The sequence below is a fragment of the Haliaeetus albicilla genome, chromosome 16 (genome assembly GCF_947461875.1).
Source record: "Haliaeetus albicilla chromosome 16, bHalAlb1.1, whole genome shotgun sequence".
NCBI lineage: Eukaryota > Metazoa > Chordata > Aves > Accipitriformes > Accipitridae > Haliaeetus > Haliaeetus albicilla.
In genome coordinates, this window is record NC_091498.1 from 4,138,370 (window position 1) to 4,156,602 (window position 18,233).

Here is an 18,233-nt window from a genome sequence, read left to right on the forward strand (position 1 = left end):
TTTCCTGCCACCAGTTTTCATCCCGGTGACAAAGAAGATTTGGCCACAGGTCTGAGATTCCCAGATGTCGGCACGCCGCTGGTATGGCACTGCAGCGAGCCGGCCCAGAGGGAGGACGGTGAACCAACCCCGTATGTGCCACCCGTGCTCACCCCTGTGGTTTCCCCCAAAATCCAAAGTGGGGAACGGTCCCAGCACCGCTGCCCGGCCGAGGATATCCATCCCCCCCGCCGCCACCACCCATCCCAAGGGCTGGGACCGGGATGAGCGCAGGCTTGCCTTGTCTCCAGCCCTGCCTGTACATTATTTCTCCTGATCATCATAACTTTCTTCCGCTTCTAAAGCACCTTTCATCACGAAACAGGATGGAGCGCGGCAGCTGTTGAACAGCATGGAGCTGCGCTGCACAGGCAGGGACGGGCAGGAAGTGGAAGCGGCTCCTGCAGCTGCTGGGACGGCGCAGGAGAGCTGTACTCACGCCACCGCATGCTGGGGCCTTATCGCATCCCCCAGCACGCTCACGGCTCCCTTCTGACACGCAAGAAGCCCATGTGGCAGGTTGCACGTGACGGCACCGATGTGACACGCGGCGGCTGGGGAGGGGTGAGCTCCCCTGCGGGACCAAGGGGAGAAGAGCCGTCCTCGGCCGCTGCAGAGCATCGCGCCTTCCTGCCCTCTCCAGCAGCACCTGCACCCAGCGCGACAACCCACGGTGCGGCGGGTCTGACCCGCGGCAGTGCAGGTCCAAGCCCTGGCGTTGCAACTCTGGATTGTGGCGTTGCACGCTCAAGCCATGGCATCACACACTCGAGCCACGGCATTGCACACCCAAACTGCGGCACTGCATGCCCAAACTGCGGCACTGCATGCCCAAACTGCGGCACTACACACCTAAACTGTGGCACTACACGCCCAAACCGCGGCGTTGCACATCCAAAGCGCGGCATTGCACGTCCAAACCACAGCATTGCACACCCAAGCCGTGGCATTGCACACCCGAACCGTGGCATTGCACACCCACGCTTTGGTGTCGCAGGTCTGGCCACAGCACCGCACACCCAGCTCAAGCCACTGCCACCCCCAAGCCGGGTGCTGCAGCAGATCAGCCCTGGCGGGTGGAAAATGGAGGCTGCGCCATGGGACAGAGGCAGCGAGGGCGGACGTTTAGGGAAGAGGCGCTGATGGATGCCCCATTTCAGGGCAAGGGACCAGCCATCCCGGTGTCCTGGCTGTTGTGTTTAAGCACTACCCGCGCGGAGCAAGCTGGGCACGCTGCAGCACCTCGCTTCAGCTCCAGTTTGAGGTTGTTCTCCCTATCCACCCTCCCTCGTGGGTGGGAAATGCCCTCAGGGCTGCGGCTCGCTACCTGCGGGGGCTTGGCTCGCGTCCTGGGGAGCACGCTGTGGCCTCTGTTGTGCTGGAGCCACAATTATTTTTCCGAGAAATGACACAAACCCATCCCTTCCCTGCTGCCCCGACTGTCTAAGCAGCCCGAGGATCTTCACACTGTGAGGACATCCAGCTGCCTTCGCAGGGGCACTCAGCCACGTGCCCTGCGGACTCCCTATAAAAGCGTCACGTTTGCTGCCATGAATGGGAGATAAGCGATGCCGCTCCCCCACCACCCTTCGACCAGGATCTTCCCCTTTGAAAAGGACAAATATAACCGAGATGAGTCAGTTCCTCCGAGCTCCCATCCCCTGTACAATATGTAACTGGAATTTTTCATTTCGGCACTGCAGGGGAGGCATAACTGGAGAAGACAATGGAGTCAGCTACAACCCAAAAAAGCAGTGCCAATTCTGTGTGCATGAGAAATAAAAACATTTTTTAATCTAAAAATAAATTAACTGTAAGTGACAGCAAGAGCAGATCTGCATGTACTCACTGTCAGCCCGCGCAGGACCAGGCCCTGTTCCTTGGCACAAGGCGGGTTTGGGTGAATTCCCTGCTCTTTCAGGCCAGGTTGGGATTTGCAGCTGTACCACCGAGCCAGGGAGGTACTCAGCACCTGCACCAGGAACAGGGCTTCCTGAGTTGGCATCAGACCCAAAAGCAAATCCACAGAAGCCAGGGAAACCTCTTGGGTTTATTTTCTAACTTCTTTACGGCAGTGAGAAGGGAAAAGAGGCTCCACTGAGCTGAGGGCTTGGCTGGGCCAAGGCACTGCACCAACCCATAAAAACCATCCAGCTTCCCGTGATTAAATAAAGGGTAGCGAGTACGCAAGTGGCTGATGGCCCCACTCTGCAGCTGAGCTGTGGGGACCCCCATGTTATGGAGCAGAGCAGATACCTGGGGCAGCCTCTGCCAAGAGTCCACCCTCCTCCCCTGCCACTCGCCCCTCTGCTTGCTCCTAACTTGTGTTTGGAAGAGACATGGAGCAATACAGTGCTCAGGTATCACAGGAGATTGTCTGGAGGCTCCAGAAAATAAAAGGCCGGTCAAGGGACCGCAGGCGGGAGCTGCAGAGGGGTGCAGCTGATGCAGTGATCATTTCATGCATCCGAGAGCCAGGCCAGCATCCCTCCCTGCTCCCAAAACTTCTCTGACCCCAACTGTGGCAACCAGTTCCCACACATGAGGGACATGGAGACAGACCCTGAAGCAGAGCACTGTCTTAGGGCACGTGAGCAGAGACGGATCCTGCTACTCTTCTTTACAAGCACCAAGAGTTGCTGGGACACGGCCAGGGTTGCTGCTGCAGCAAGAAGTTTCTCAGCTTTTCTTTGCTCTTGTCATGCACTGATCACCTTCGCTAAAAACCCTTTCCATGGGGCCACCTACGCAGGCGGTGGGACACCCCTCGCTGCAGAGGGCTCAGAGCCAGCGAGGACAGGACCTAAGGGGCAACCTCATGGCAGAGGGGCCAGGAGCTCCAGATGGAGCAGAGACACATCAGTAAAGCCGTGGCCCAAGCACGTCACTCAGATTTTGAGAGCACACTGCCCAATTTACTGTGCAACAACATCAACCACTTCGCTGGCTGCTTCTTTCAGAAATCCCCCCTCTTCCAGCACCACTGGTCCCTGTCCCCAGTGTGGTGGCAACTCACTCCCTGTGCATGGAAATCCGACAACTCCCAGCCAAGCAGCAAGGATATGGAGAAGGCAGGTGAGGGGGATACCCAAAACCCAAACCACATTGAGACAATCCTCTCTTTTTTCTGAAGATATTGTCAACAGTGCTATATAAAAGCCTTCTGCCACCCATTCTTTGCCCCAGTCTACTCTGTTTTACGACACTGGCTTCACTAGGTTGGGTTTCTTTTTTTTCCTCTGACTCGACTCCTTGCTGGGTAACACTGTATTTGATATTTTTAATCACTCAGCATGCATCAGAGTTTGGCAGCGGAAGAAAGTGAAGTTAAAAGAGAACAGAGATAGTTTGCATTTGCCAGGGCTGCCTGCCATTGCCACAACCCTCATCGCTTGTGCTGCATTTCCCTCTGCTGGAAAGTCACGAGCCACAGCTGACAAGGTCAATTTAAAAAACGTATCATCAGCCAACAGTTATTAACCTTACAGGGTTTGGACTGTTTCTTCAAAGAAAAACAAAAGTCCTGAACCCTTCTGCCTTTAGTGTACAAACGTACAGATAGATGCATTTGTATGTGCATACCAATACTATTGATAAACCCTTATAATAAATCTATATTTGGCTTTGTAAGGCTGGAAGATCCTGGCCACCGCAGCAATATTATGGAAATTTTGACTTTCTTTGCTCAGAAGTTGCAGCAAAACTTTTAGTTTTCTGTGAGAGCTGCAACTTACTCCCTGAGCAAACCTGCTGTGGGTATCCTGGGTGATTCCCGGAGGGGCTGAGTGGCCGGAGAGCACAGACAGAGGGATGCTGTTGCTTGCTTTCTCATCCTACACCTGGCTCTACCCTGGATTTCGCTGGTGCTTCCAGGCGAGCTGAGGCACGGCAGAGTTCATCTGGTTCACGTGCTGCTTCCTTACTTTGACTATGAAGTTTGCATCACCCCATTGATTCCTTGGAAGAAAAAAAAAAAGGCTGATTAACAGTGTTTACTAAACCACGCAGTCACATCAAGCCTGCAATAGGCTGCCTGCCTAGACATTAGTGGCTGGAATACAGGAGTAATTTAAAGATTGCTTTCCAGACGGCTGCAAGATGCACTGACAAGGCTTTAAATCTCCCTCCAAAGATAAAAAAAAGGAGGGTCACCGCTTTTCATCTCCTTCTCCTCGGCACAGAGAAATTAAGCCCGTAAAGCCCAAACCACACAGAATGCTGACTCTGGGGTGCCGGCAAGGCCGGGGTCACCTTCCAACAGCCCCTCACGACCCCGGGCTCCTTTTAAATCAGGCACCAGAAAGGGGAGAAGACGACCAGGAGGCCGTTGCAGCAAACCCAGCTACCAGATGTTGGCGGGGAGCAAAGCTGGAACCCTCTGCAGCTCCAGGCGGAGGGGGGGGGGGGTAAAAAAGCCCCGTTGGCGTCGAGGGGAGGAGAACCGAGGGCCGGTTTAGTGGCGGCGGGGGAGGCCTCGGCTGTGGGGGAGCCCCGGGCCCCGCTCCCGCCGCCGCCGCCTCAGGAGGTGAGGGGATGGCAGCGGGAAAGGGGCGGCTGTACCTCCCGCCCGCTGGGGGGCGCTCGCCGTAGCTCTCCGGCAGGAAGCGGGCGAGGCCGGAAGCGGAAGTGTTTATCGTTCGCGATGGCGGCGGCGGAGGTGTCGGCGTTGGGCGGTTTGGGGGTTCCCGATCCCGATGGCGGGGTGAGGCGTCGGCGGTGACGGAAAAGGGAAGGGGGTTTTCGATTCCTTCGCGGTGCCGGTAGCTGAGTGTGGGTTGTTTCAGGGCTCCTCGGGTTCGGAGGACGAGGCGAGGCCTGGCACGGCGGCGGCGGCGGCAGCGCAGAAGCGGGAGGAACGGCTGCGCAAGTTCCGCGAGCTCCACATGAAACGGGTACGCGGCGGCGGCCGGAACGGGGCCGGTTCTTGCTCAACGGTGCCGCTGATACCGGTGGGGGTTGCCCGGTCCAGCTCGGGCGCAGGCCGGCCGCGGTCCGGTGGTCCCGGGGGGGTTGTGCCGCCGGTTCGGTGCTGCCATCGCATCGGGGATTCCCCGGCCTGTCTCACTCCGGTACGCGTGGGTGACGGTTTCTTTAGCCCTTTGCCAAAAAGCAGCGTTTTACGTGGCACGATCGGTGACCGGCGGCCTGGCCCCGCTCTGGGATGGGCTCCTGCAATCCTCGGGGGTTCCATTTTTCTCGTTTCTGCGATTGAGCGTTGCCACGCGTAACAAACCAGTTCGTTCCTAGAACGAGGCTCGCAAGCTGAATCACCAAGAAGTGGTAGAAGAAGATAAAAGGCTTAAATTGCCAGCGAACTGGGAAGCCAAAAAAGCTCGGCTGGAGTGGGAGCTGAAGGTGGAGGAAAAGAAAAAGGTAAATGCAAAATTAACAGCTCCCCGTGACCCTGCTGAGCCTCCGTCCAAGCGCCTGCAGCGACACTGAGCCCCCTCTCGTGGTGGCCAGACAGTCTTGGGAGCTTATGCAGACGTTACCCCCACAAAATCCATCTCCTAATTAGACTCCTGATTATCTAAATTACTGTCCTGCACTAGAGGTCGGCTGGACTGATCTAGGTAGTTCTAAGTTTGACCCTTGGCCACTGTTTTGTTGTTAAAAGTGAAGCGTTTTTTGTGCTGCGTTAGGAATGTGCAGCCAGAGGAGAAGACTACGAGCGAGTTAAGCTGCTAGAGATCAGTGCTGAGGACGCCGAGAGATGGGAAAGGAAAAAGAAGAGGAAAAATCCAGATCTAGGATTTTCAGGTAATGGGCTAACTATGTAATTGTCTGTGTTCCTAATGAATACCTTTGTTAGTATTTCACCTGCAAACTGAACCATGAAATAAAAACCTTCACCTCGATGTCAATTCATTTTCTTCCCAAGATTACGCGGCCGCTCAGCTGCGCCAGTACCAGAGGTTAACCCGGCAGATCAAACCTGACCTGGAGCAGTACGAGAAGCTGAAAGAGCAGTAGTAAGTTTTGATTTCAGTCATCTGATACCATCTGTGGTATTTCTAAATTATTAGCAAACACTGAAGATTTAAACTAATCCTTACAGTGCATGCATGTTCCCATATGCACTGTAATTTTAATTAACCTTTTAACACGATCTTAAAATGCGTGGCCTGATAATCTACTCCGCAGTCCCTGCTTCGGTAGGTAACCGGGGTAATTGATGAGGTTCCTTTCTTCAAACTGAGTTTGAAGTATTTTGTCAATTAAATTGTATTTAAATGCATGAGTTGATGACTCTTGTTTCTTGCAGTAGGTTTTGGGGGGTTTTTAAGCAGCCTGGCACAGTTTAAGAACAGACTGACCGAAAGATGAGAACTTGCCAAGTTTGCATTCAGATTTAGAATTTCAGTGGGTTTCTGTATCTCTTGTAGGCGTGTGCTAGTGTCTCTCAAAATAATTAAGAGAGCTTGTTAATATCAACATGTTCTCATCTCAATCTTGGGCTCCCACAGTTCAGTGCCTTAAAATCTTACATTAAAAATCAAAGAAGCAGTGAAATCTCAAAGCAATCAATACAGTTGTGTAAAATGCTGCCCATCTGTTACTCTTGTCCAGTGGTGAAGCGCTTTATCCCACATCCGACAGTCTTCTCCACGGAACTCACGTGCCATCTAAGGAAGGGGTTGATAGAATGGTTGCAGATCTTGAAAAACAGTAAGTAAATACAAAGATAAAACAAAGAAGTGTGTGACAAAGAAGCTTTGTGTAATCAAATCCACAGGATTCACCCACAGGTCTTCAAACACTACTGCTTGTCTTACAGAATTGAAAAGCGTGAAAAATACAGTCGACGTCGTCCTTACAATGACGATGCAGACATCGACTACATCAACGAGAGAAATGCCAAGTTCAATAAGAAGGCAGAGAGGTTCTACGGGAAGTACACGGCCGAGATTAAACAGAACTTGGAAAGAGGAACAGCTGTCTGAACTGTCATCTCCCACAAAGCACGTACGACAGCCCTACTGCATCTATTAAACTTTGGTATAGAGATTTCGCAGGCAATTTCAAGTTGTATCAAAAAAACCCCAGTTTGTAGACCTCATTAGCTAATTTGTAAAATCAATAGTATATTTAACGTAATAACTTGCATAAAACCTTCAGCTGTATATGGCTTTTACTTGCAGAAGTAATCAGCTCGTGCAATTTCATGTTCTAAATAAACACAAACTCTTATCACTTGATTTAGAATAAAGCTTGTCTTCATTCTTCAGTAGCTGGAGACTGGTAAAGTCCCTGAAAACACTTGTTTAGCAAGAAGGCAAAAGAATGCTCAAGGAACACATGTGACCTTTCTGTGAAAAAGAAGCCACCCTCAGGTGCCTGTCATGTGCCAGAGTTTGGAGTTTTGATTGCTCCCCTACCCAGGCAGCAATGCCTGTCCTCACCCACAGGGCAAGGAACAGGGACTCTCTCAAGCATTAACTTTTGTTGCCACAAAATACACAATGCTTAGTACATCTGCTAGCCTTGTCTTAGCAATTTAATAGTTTCTTAAAGAAGCTTCGAGACTGGAGGAATTAGTCAGTTTATTTTACTAACCATTGATTTTTACAAAAAAATGAGTTTAACTGATTGCTCCAAAACCATGCAACAGCCTGTTGACTTGTATGCTTCTCTTCAGAGACCAGATGGAGGTCTGTGAGCCATAGCACCAAATGCACTGTACCGCTAAATGGTGGCACTCTGAACAGCTACAGCCTCCTCCACTAACTTCACCAGTTGCTTACTACCTTACACAGGCAGCTTTTAAAAGGTGTTTTTAAAGCAACCAAAATCAAAACACAAGCCAGCACCGACTCAAGTTCAGCATTAGAAGTCAGCAGAAGTGACAGCTGCTCAGGTGCAACGCTTTCAACAGTTACTTAGAATGGTGACAGCTTCACACATGGCAGTCAGGTATACATCCAACACAAGCCTTCCACTTGCAGGCGGGTATCTGGGGAAATGAGGCTGGAGGCCCTGAACTACACACAGCCTGGACAGGAACGATTCCAGTGTATGATGCAAAAATTACTTTCTGTTGCACTTTGTGATAACAGTAGAGTAACAGAAAGCTAAACCTGGAAATAACCACTTAAAGGACACAGTCAACTTAGAACCAAACACAGGTCTAATACTTGACACATTGAGAAGCCAGTGCAAAACTAAAGTTTATTTACTTAAGTAAACAGTTACACAATGTAAATCAAGTGTTCAAAATAACAGCTACTGAACTATTGTTTAGAAAAAGTTACCCACCTGTAAGTTCTAGTCCATTAAAGCAATACAAAATATTTACAAATATACACAAGATTCCCATCTGTGGCTTCTGGATCACTGTGCTCTAGATCTGAAAGAGAAACCTAAGATTCCAAAATTAAGATCTCAGAATAAATACTCAGTATGAACAAGTCTTCAACCTTATCAGAAAATTTCAGATCTCACTACTGAAGTATGCATAATGCAGCAGTCAGAAACAGTGACAAAAATACACTAGCGTGCCCGGAACGGTGCACTTTTAGGTGAGAAGTTTAAAAACGTTTTCTTCTCCTCCTTCTTGACAGGAACCCATTGCCCATAGGGACTTCCCTTTCTGTCATCTTCTCTTCCTGGAGAAATTGTTGGTTCTTTAACAACATGGCTTGCTGGCTTCTGTAGTACTGGTTTTGCCATTGTATTCTGGAAAAAGAAATTACCTTTAGAAACACTAGAATGAGAAGGAATGTACCAAGAGCTGTCAACATCAAGGGGTCTATTTGACCTGGTAAGACAAATGTTTTCATACACTTAATTGACACAGGATTCAGGGAAGCTGCTTTTTTGTTAGTTCTGCATTATTAAAACACATCCAAACATTTAATTTGAAATAAGTTCTGGTGTAAACCAGTTCTGGCATACACTTTTGAGCCTATAGTACAGTATAGGCATTCAACATTAAGCACTGAAAGGTAAACATCTATTTTAAACACACTACTGTAGTGTGTTCACAGTGCTCTACTGTTAAAGGGCTGATCTCCAGGAAGGTAATTATCAAACCATGAAATTCAACTTGTTACTATCAATAAAGATCTTCAATCTGGCAACCAATGCTGGGGAAAGCCTAACACCGTGTCCTGGTTTTGGCTGAGATAGAGTTAATTTTCTTTCTAGTAGCTTCTAGTATAGTGTTATGTTTTGGATTTAGTATGGGAAGAATGTTGATAATACACTGGTGTTTTAGTATGAACACTACATAGCAACAACTAAGTCAAGGATTTTTCCGCTTCTCACACCCAGCCAGCAAGAAGGCTGGAGGGGCACAAGGAGCTGGGAGTGGACAGAGCCAGGACAGCTGACCCAAACTGGCCAAAGGGGTATTCCATACCATGTGACATCACGCCCAACATATAAACTGGGGGGAATTGGCCAGGAGGGGCGGATCACTGCTCGGGAACCAACTGAGCATTGGTCTGCAAGTGGTGAGCAATTCCCTTGTGCATCACTTGTTTTGTATATTCCAATCCTTTTATTATTGTCATTTTATTATTATTTTCTTCCTTTTCTGTCCTAGTAAACCATCTTCATCTCAACCCACAAGCTGTTGGTTTTTTTTTTTTCCCCCAATCCTCTCCGCCATCCCACTGGGTGGGGGAAGTGAGCGAGCAGCTGCCTGGTGCTTACATTGTCAGCTGGGGTTAAACCATGATACGCAGGAGGGATGAAGTACTGGAATTCCATCTTGGGAAGTCACACTTACGTTAGGACTGAAAGAAATGCTTCTCTGTATGGTTGCTCTCTCCATTCCACTCTTGGTCATGTCTTCTGCTAGTCTTCTGGGTTGCTAGAGAAGAGCACACACACAGCTTAAGTGGGAGGATACGTTATTCTGTGCAAGTTAAGGCAGTTACTAGATAGTATGAACTTTCTGGTAGAGTTGTTTCAGGCATTTACATCAAAAGTAGCTGTAAGCTACTAAATATGCAAACAGATCAACGTTGAACTCAATTCAAAAAGCATTCAGTATTTTTACCAATGTCATTGTGCCAATTCACATGTGACCTGATATCCATGCCCCAGTTACAGTTTTAAAAAGGATTCAAATGATTCAAAGCATGGACTGCCATACAATGAAGTGTAGAGGTAGAGCAAGTTGCATTAAGTTCTGCATATCCCTCCTGCAGAGCTTTGGATAATGACAATAAACTTATCTGCAAGTGATGCAGGCCTCTTCTTCTGTACTCTCTCAACATCTGGAATATATTGCATATATTATGAAAGGGATGCCTGTACCATTTGTCTAAAACCCTTAGTAAAATTTACTTCCATTTGAAATAGCAGTATCTGATCAATGTAACAGTTATTGCAGTTTTGTATTTACCATGAGTCAGGTTAACACACTATAACAACAGAGCCAAACTAAAATTCAAATTCAGTTTAAGCTGCTCAAGTTTCTCCCTCCCTTAAATTCACAGCAGCTACAGCCCACAAGTCCCTTAATTACCAACAGATTTTCTTCATCATGTCTGGAACCATAGTCATGATTTCTATAAGACAGAAATAAAGTATGTAAAATGCATTGTGTGCTTGGGTATGTAATTTCTGGGAAACAGTTTGTTGCACATGAAAAGCTTTTAACAGTCAAAAAAGGTAGAAAGATTTAACCTTTAAAAAAAACCCCACACTACTCACTAGGTTTGGTAAGGAAACTCCTTGCTTTAGGTCAGGAACACATAAACTAGTCCAATTAATGGGCAATATCTTACTAGAAGAACAACTCAAAAGACAAGCTACATTCACCTCTCCTTCCCAACCTATCACAACTGGAAAGCCTGCATGTACTCAGTGGATCAACCACCTCTTAAGAGTCCATATTACTTTCAGCTTAACACAAAGTCTACAGTGGTTTCCAGAGTCGTTTTTAGCATTCTGGTAAATCTCAACTTTTTGTTCAAGGGTTTGAATTCATCATCCCAAAGTCCACAGTTGAAAACTGTAACACATCCATGCAGATGACAAGGTTTTAGAAGTGTTTACCTTTTCATTGAGAATACTCCAGTTCATACTTACCTCAGCTGACTCTCCAGGACCTTCATGCTCTTGTTTTTCATTTTTTATCTCTTTGGAAGGAGTAAGGATCTTCAAGCTCGCTGGCAAAACTATGTTATCTGTTCCCAGAGCTTTTGCAGCATTAGCTTTCGCAATTTCCAGGAGTTCCCTCTTGTCTACAAGAGGAAAAAAAGTGTCACTCTTATGTTTAAATCAACACGTACCTACTCACACAAGCCTAAAAACTGCAGGTTTACTATCAGTGCACCTATGTAAGCATCAACTGTGATGAATTTTCATCAGAACTTAGGAGATTTCGTTTCAGTTGCAAAGAATATGCTCTGAACTATTTTTTAAATACAGTTTTATAACCACGCAGAGATTTTCTTCCACATAGCCATTATCAGTTATGCTCTATAAAGCAAGTATATAGATGAGAATTTGACTGTTAAAATATAAATTGTGTGTTTTGAGGTTTTCACACAATGGAAGTCTCAAAAAAAAAAGTACCTTTTTCACTCAAATGGAGAGGTGACCTACTCCGAGATCTTGTTCGTGACCTGCTTCTCCAGCTCCTGTAAGCCTCAGGATATATTGTTCGCCCAAATCCATAATACCTTCGGCCTCTTGAACGTGATCTGCTTCTCGAATATGACCTTCTGTAATACGATCTTCCACGAGACCACGACCTACTGCGTGATCTATACCTTGGAGGAGAGCGATGGTACCTCCTGTAGCGTCTGGCATGGTACCTTCCTCGGTATCTCATGTAGCCATGCGATCTTGACCGGCTTCTGGAATACGAACGGGAGTATCTTCTGTACCTTCGGGAACCATTTCTTCTAGCCCATGACCTTGATCTCGATCTGGACCGGCTCCAACTCCTGGAGGAAGCTGAAGAGGAACTACTTGAACTGGACTGTGAACTGCAAGAGGATCTGCTAGATGATCTTGTTGATGACCTATCACAACTTCGCTTGGATCTCAAAGACGACTCTCTTTTCTTCGGTGAGCTGAGGGTTAAGTCATCCATGAAGCCTGTCATATCTTCAGTTTTCCTAACCACCATTTTCTCCATGCAGGTACTTTCAGAAGCTGGTTCCGTTTTTATTGTTGTTCTGCAATACCCGGTCTCTGTTCCTGTTGGAGGTGGGGAGGGGGAAGCTAATCATTTACATGCATCAAGCCATTTATACAGCAACAACAAACATGACACACAGGCAAAAAGTTCAAGGATAATTAAACACACCACCAATGCTCATCCAGTTTATCAGCATGTTTTGCACATGACAATTTTAAGTTTCATCATTTCCTCTCCTGTACTCAGCCTTCTATATAAAATAAAAAAAAGGCTTCAGTTTAAACTATAAGTAGTTCTGTGTGGAATTTCGAAGAGAAGTCTGTTTGTGTGGGTTTAAAGTTTGTTGCCCTTTGTTTGCTAGGTAAGCACAAACCTTCTGTGAAAAGGATACGAGTTAATACCTTTTTTTCTCCAAACACAATTTTCAAGGTATGTTATCTTTAATCTATTCTTAAGGCAACCTATCATATCTACAATGCAAAATAACCATTTGCCTTCCAGATCAGTACAAACTGAAGTTTTCTTCTTCAGTTCTATGGAGATTAAGTTTTACTGTTGTCATGCAACGGGGGAAAGAAAAAAAAACACACCAAAACCTTCAAGGTACAAAGCAACCACTTCAAGATCTTAACCATATCATTTTACAAGATTATCTGCACAAAGCTCCACAAATCCCAGCAGCATATATAGCAAGCTGCTATTAAAAACATTCTACATAAGTAGTGAAAAATACAGCTAATGATTCACTGGATGTGACCTGTAAAGGACAGAACACTTGTTAAGTTTATATATTAATAATTAAAATGGCTGTCCCTCTAGTGGCAGCCATTTTATATCTACAAAAGTTACTGTATTCTAGGGTGTAACTATCTTATCACCAGTACTTAAACCCTGAGTTACCTCACCACTTAACAGTTTAAGGAAGCTTGCTTTATCACAAAATTGCTACGCAGTGGTCGCTGTAAATGAAAGTTACCAAATAGACCTTAAAACCCTACTGAAACCAATCAAGAGTACTAAGGTCTACACGAGTTTGGAAGAAGCATTCCCCTTGCTACTACTAAAGCCGAGGTTTGTCTACTTGACCTCTAAACAAAGGCCAAGGTCACAAGTACTATACAGGGCACAGCTAAGACAGAACAACTGATTAATTCTGGTGTCCTCCAACACTGCCCCCAGGTCCCATCGCTAAGCTACCCAGACATCACCGTTTCCAACAAGGTGCACATTGGGGACATCTCACATATCCCCACGGCACCGACCTGCACCCGGCAAGCCGCAGACGGGCACTGACCCCTTAGCGGGCCGAGTTCGCAGGGACGGCATTTCGCGTCAGAGGCTGTTCACGGACACTTACCGCTGGGAGCCGCCGGACACCCCCGGTGGTGGTTCCCGTGAGACACCAGGGCGCTTCTGTAACGAAGAGAAACGTGAATAACGGGTGTCCCCCCAGCGCGTTCAAACACAAAGACGAGTAACGGCCTCCCCCCCCCCCCAAGAACCACTTTTTGCGAGCGCACACACCCCCTCTCCCCCCCCCAGGGCTCCTAGTAGCTGTCTCTCCCCCCCCCCCCCCCCCGTTCCCCACCAACTCACCGGCTCCAGCCAGCCGGGCTTCCCCCACACGGATCCTGCTCCAGCGGCGACGCCTGAGGAGACAACCCCGCTTCATGAGTCACCCCCATAGCGACCAGCCAGGCTCCTCCACCCAAGAAACAAACCGCGACACAACCCCCGGCAGGACTCAGCCCTCACAACAGCCGCCGCCCGCTCCCGCCGCCCAGCAGCGACTGAGGGAAGCCGAGAACCTTCCAGAACACTCCCCTCCCCTTACGTAACGGGGAACCAGGGCGCAGGCGCGGGGGGGGGGGGGCTTCCTTCCCCGCGCATGCGCACCGCCCGCCATCACTCCCCCGCCGCCAGTACTGCAGCCTATGCGCAGTAGGATCCGTTTGGGAGTCGCCTGCAACCCAGTGCGCCTGCGCGCAGCCGCCCCGTCTCCAGCGGAGGGGGGGGTCGGCGGAGCGCCGCGCATGCGCCGTGTGGGCGGGGTCGGTGGCGAGGTGGGGGGGGCTGGCGGCCAACGGTCGTTCCCCGCCCTCAGGTAAGCGGGGAGTGAGGCGCCGGTTCGGGGCCTGAGCGCTCCCCGGGTAGGGCGGGACGCTTGAGCGGAGCCTTCTCCTCCCCTCCCGGATGGCCGTAGCCCCGCTAGATGTCTCCGGCCTTGGGTGCGGGAGGGCGGCGGGGCCCCCGCCTCCGCGGGCTGGCTGCGCTGACCGGCAGTGTCTTCGGTTTGTAGGCCGTCGCCTCTCCAGCGGTGTCCCGGGTGGGTGCTGGTGGCCAGGGTCTGTCAGCTGCTCTGCTCGGTCGTCCTTCGGGGGGGCCCCGGCTGTGGTAGCGTTTCGCGGTTCTAAGCTGCCTCGCACGGTGCGCATTGCTGTATGCCAGCTCCTGATGTGCGATGCGTTTCCTCTTGGAAAGAAAAGTCCCTTTTTCTTCTGCAGTTCTTCAGAGCGCTGAAAAATGTCAGGTTTTCTTGAGAGCTTGAGGTGCTCGGAGTGTGTTGACTGGGGAGAGAAACGAAACACGATCGCTTCTGTTGCTGCAGGAGTGCTGGTACGTACGGCTTCTCTTACGCTGCTTTTGGGCTTTTTAGATGTAGTCAGCTGTCGATGAGCTAAAAATTATTAGCTGTCTGAAGTAAAAGGAAGAACAGGTATACATAGTCCTTGTATGCAGGAGCAGAATTAATGACAAAATCTGTTTGGGGTGCTTGCATCCATGTGCTACTTAGGTTTCGCAGTTTCTACCCATGTAATAACTATTGGGAGTAGGTAAATCTCCAGCTTTGCATTTAACCTTGTTCCTAAGTTGATATCAAAACTAGTTACGCTATCAGTTGACTCTGGGTTGGAGACTGTAAGAATGATTTTATATGTTAATGTTTTCTAGAGTAATCTTATACATTGTTAAAAGGCTCATGTCCGTATTTTAAGGTATTGTGCTTTTTCTTCTTTTTTAATAGTTTTTTACAGGTTGGTGGATAATCATAGATGCAGCTGTAAAATACCCTAAAGTGGAAGACTTCAACCATTCATACCATGCTTGTGGGGTTATAGCCACTATTGCGTTCCTAATGTAAGTGTAACGTCTTGATCAGAGCTACACACTCCTAGAACTTATTTTATGCAATTAATAAAAGAACACATAGTATTAAATGGAGAGGTAACTAAGAATAACAAATCAAATTACTATCTGAGTATCTCTAATATCTTTCTTATATTTGTTGATATTTATAGTAAGGAACCATTTTTTAAAAATTAAGTATATAGTGCAGGTCTAAGTCTTATTAGTCTGGAGAAATGCTTTCCAAGTTTAGCCTTGTCTTTCTTTAAAAAAAAAAACAAAACCAAAACCCACAACATCATCCATTCTATATAGGTTTCTGAGAAGTTTCTCCTATTGTTTTGTAAATGCTTACTTCTTGCTTTACCTATGTTTACCCCGTTTTATCCTGTTTTGCTGGTACAGGATCAATGCCGTGTCTAATGGACAAGTGCGGGGTGACAGTTACAGTGAAGGCTGTCTAGGACAAACAGGTACGGTGGCGTAGGCTATTGTATAGCGATAGATCTGTGAAGCCCTTAGTCTTGGAAGAGTTGTAAGAGCTGTACCAGTGTGCACATTGTGTATCTGTGCATAGCTCTGGTGTGTGACAGGTGCTCTGAAACAAAAGCATGCTGAAAGTCACAAATGTCTGTACTCGGGACAGAGGCACAGAACATCCCTATATCTTTTTCAAGGTGCTCGGATCTGGCTCTTCATTGGTTTTATGATGGCTTTTGGATCTCTGATTGCTTCCATGTGGATCCTTTTTGGAGGCTATGTTGTTAAAGGTAAGAAACAGCATGGAATGCGACCTGATCCATTTTTGAAAATTTAAAGTATTTTAAATGACTATTGAATTTTAGAACTTATTTTTAGTTAAGTTTCTAGGCAGGGCCAGTTTTAATATTTTGGTTCCCTACGCACCACTATTCCATACTATCTACTATTATTGGGATGGATTTTCTCTACTTCTAAGTCACAAACTTCTAACTAGCCTCACTAGAAACACAGGTCTCAACTGAGAACTGTACTGATACAATTAGACTGCTGCAGTTATATGGGAATAATTCCCTGGATGAACGCTTATTCCCAGAATAAAAATTACTGTCTTCATGCAGATTGCTCCCAAAGCCTATATGCTAAATTAGCAAAAGGGAAGAAATTAATTCAAATTGCCTATTTAAATTCATACCTTAACATGTACCACAGTAACTTTTTGTGAAGGCAAGTCTTGAGAAAGATGTGAAAACTGCAGTGTGTTAGTCTTTGTTCTTCAAAAGGAAGTTAGGTCACTTAAGTAAATGTAAAGATACTACTTGTATGTGGAGCTGAAGTGAATTTCAGACTAGTCAGGGCACATTGGTGGTTTTGTTTACATTCTTGTCAGCTTTCGCCTTACTCAGTGCACAGGGGATTTTCAAGGAAACCTAGGTGTGTTAGTTGCATAGGAGTGCTAATGTGCACTCCCACTTTGTGTGTCGATATATATGAATATATATGTATATATATTTAGACACACATGCATTCCAAACAGGATGTGCAGTCCCATGTAGTAATTACAGTCTTCGTGAGCATTGCATTTGAGAGGCACATTTTTGGTTATAGAACAGGACAGGCTTCTTTTATTTGGAAAGCTGAATGATGGCGGGGGAGCACAAAAGCTGTTGAGTTAAATTTCCAGTGAGGTAAGGCTTATGCTTGTGTTCTGCGTCACACCACTGAGCAACAGAGATTGGAGGTGACCATCTTGTTAGAGAAAGAAAGGGGTCTGCACAGTGCTGTCTTAATTGTATGAGAGAACAATCTGGCTTAGGCAGATGTGTTGTGTAGTAGCAACAGCACTAAGAGTTTGTTGTCACTTCACTCCTGCATCTTGTTGGGAATCCTACATGGTAATGGATCCCTCTATCAAACTTGGCTCCTTACCACTGCTTCACAGTGCATAGAGTCCAGATATTCCTATTTAAATGAAACAGGTTATCTTTGTTAGCAAGTGCAATTTAGTGTCTCTGAAATGTCAGAGATGGGATATGCTTGAAAATGACTTCAAAAAAATTTATGGAGATTTTTTTCTTGTGTTAGAAAAACCAGTAGTATACCCAGGAATAGCTGTGTTCTTCCAGAATGCGTTCATCTTTTTTGGGTAAGACTATCTTCCATTGTTCATTTTTTGTCTAATTTGTTTTTAATGATAAAAACTGAAACATGCTGTAATCTGTTTTTGTTTTTTTTTTCTTAAACCCTGTTTGGTAACTAGACACGTGTGAATAAACTGCTGGTAAAGGCAGTAGATCTGTGGGATCTGTCTGCATAGGTTTCGTTGCAGGACCAGGCATTGGATTTACAAATACTACAACTTGCTCCCTGAAATCATGTATTTAAAGTACTAGTTATTTGATTTGCTCCATTATGTACTCATGTCCCTTTATTCTGTTTTAAACAGAGGACTGGTCTTTAAATTCGGTCGCACGGAAGACTTGTGGCAATGAACATGCCTGTGGAAGTGCATTGGCCATGCTGTTTTTTTAACTGCACACTCCCAAATTTTGTAAAACCATTTTGTAAACCGTAACCTTCAATTGTGTCTAAAGATAAAATAAGGAAAACTTAAATCATAGCACTAAAAATTCTGGTTCTATTCTGTTTCCTTTTTTTTACTCTTGTATGTTCATTTAAATGTTGTAATGTTTTTGACAAACGTAAAATTGCTACGAGTAACAATGGCAGTCACTTTTATGATATAATGTTTGCTACAAGTAAATAGTATAGTGGAAAATGGATGTATTTAACCAGCTGTTTCTATGACGTTATCTACAGTCCAAGACTTACTAAATGCTTTAAAACAACTTTTTAACATATATTTATTAAATATTTCCTATATCTGGACAATATAACCATTTCTTCAATTTCAAAACTTACTGTGTGTGGCTTTTCTTGCATAATATAGAACTATGCTGCTTTGGGATCCCCCCCCCAAATATTT

The 18,233-nt window shown here is 46.5% G+C and overlaps 3 protein-coding genes across 5 annotated transcripts; 2 read left to right on the plus strand and 1 right to left on the minus strand.

Annotated features, from left to right (window-relative positions):
* The first annotated feature begins 4,651 nt into the window (after nucleotides 1-4,651).
* Nucleotides 4,652-7,238, plus strand: SYF2 (SYF2 pre-mRNA splicing factor). The gene is made up of 7 exons (XM_069803157.1): nucleotides 4,652-4,741; nucleotides 4,824-4,931; nucleotides 5,287-5,412; nucleotides 5,682-5,799; nucleotides 5,921-6,011; nucleotides 6,610-6,708; nucleotides 6,818-7,238. Exons 1-7 carry the CDS (start codon nucleotides 4,682-4,684, stop codon nucleotides 6,981-6,983), a joined length of 768 nt encoding a protein of 255 aa, XP_069659258.1. The 5' UTR covers nucleotides 4,652-4,681; the 3' UTR covers nucleotides 6,984-7,238.
* Nucleotides 7,239-8,189: 951 nt separating this feature from the next.
* On the minus strand, nucleotides 8,190-13,993 carry RSRP1 (arginine and serine rich protein 1). Its single transcript, XM_069803163.1, has 6 exons — nucleotides 13,739-13,993; nucleotides 13,500-13,555; nucleotides 11,572-12,201; nucleotides 11,083-11,237; nucleotides 9,773-9,856; nucleotides 8,190-8,715 (listed from the first exon to the last, which is right to left on the minus strand). Exons 1-6 carry the CDS (start codon nucleotides 13,825-13,827, stop codon nucleotides 8,530-8,532), a joined length of 1,200 nt encoding a protein of 399 aa, XP_069659264.1. The 5' UTR covers nucleotides 13,828-13,993; the 3' UTR covers nucleotides 8,190-8,529.
* A 118-nt stretch (nucleotides 13,994-14,111) lies between these two features.
* On the plus strand, nucleotides 14,112-18,164 carry TMEM50A (transmembrane protein 50A). 3 transcript variants are annotated; one of them, XM_069803164.1, is made up of 7 exons: nucleotides 14,112-14,246; nucleotides 14,647-14,758; nucleotides 15,168-15,280; nucleotides 15,674-15,741; nucleotides 15,946-16,038; nucleotides 17,333-17,393; nucleotides 17,694-18,164. In XM_069803164.1, the coding sequence occupies exons 2-7, from the start codon at nucleotides 14,666-14,668 to the stop codon at nucleotides 17,737-17,739; spliced, it is 474 nt and encodes a 157-aa protein (XP_069659265.1). In that variant the 5' UTR covers nucleotides 14,112-14,246; nucleotides 14,647-14,665; the 3' UTR covers nucleotides 17,740-18,164. The 3 variants fall into 3 exon arrangements, with proteins under 3 accessions (XP_069659265.1, XP_069659266.1, XP_069659267.1); XM_069803165.1 differs by having other exon boundaries at nucleotides 14,242-14,468; XM_069803166.1 differs by lacking the exon at nucleotides 14,112-14,246 and adding an exon at nucleotides 14,269-14,433.
* The last annotated feature ends 69 nt before the right edge of the window (nucleotides 18,165-18,233 follow it).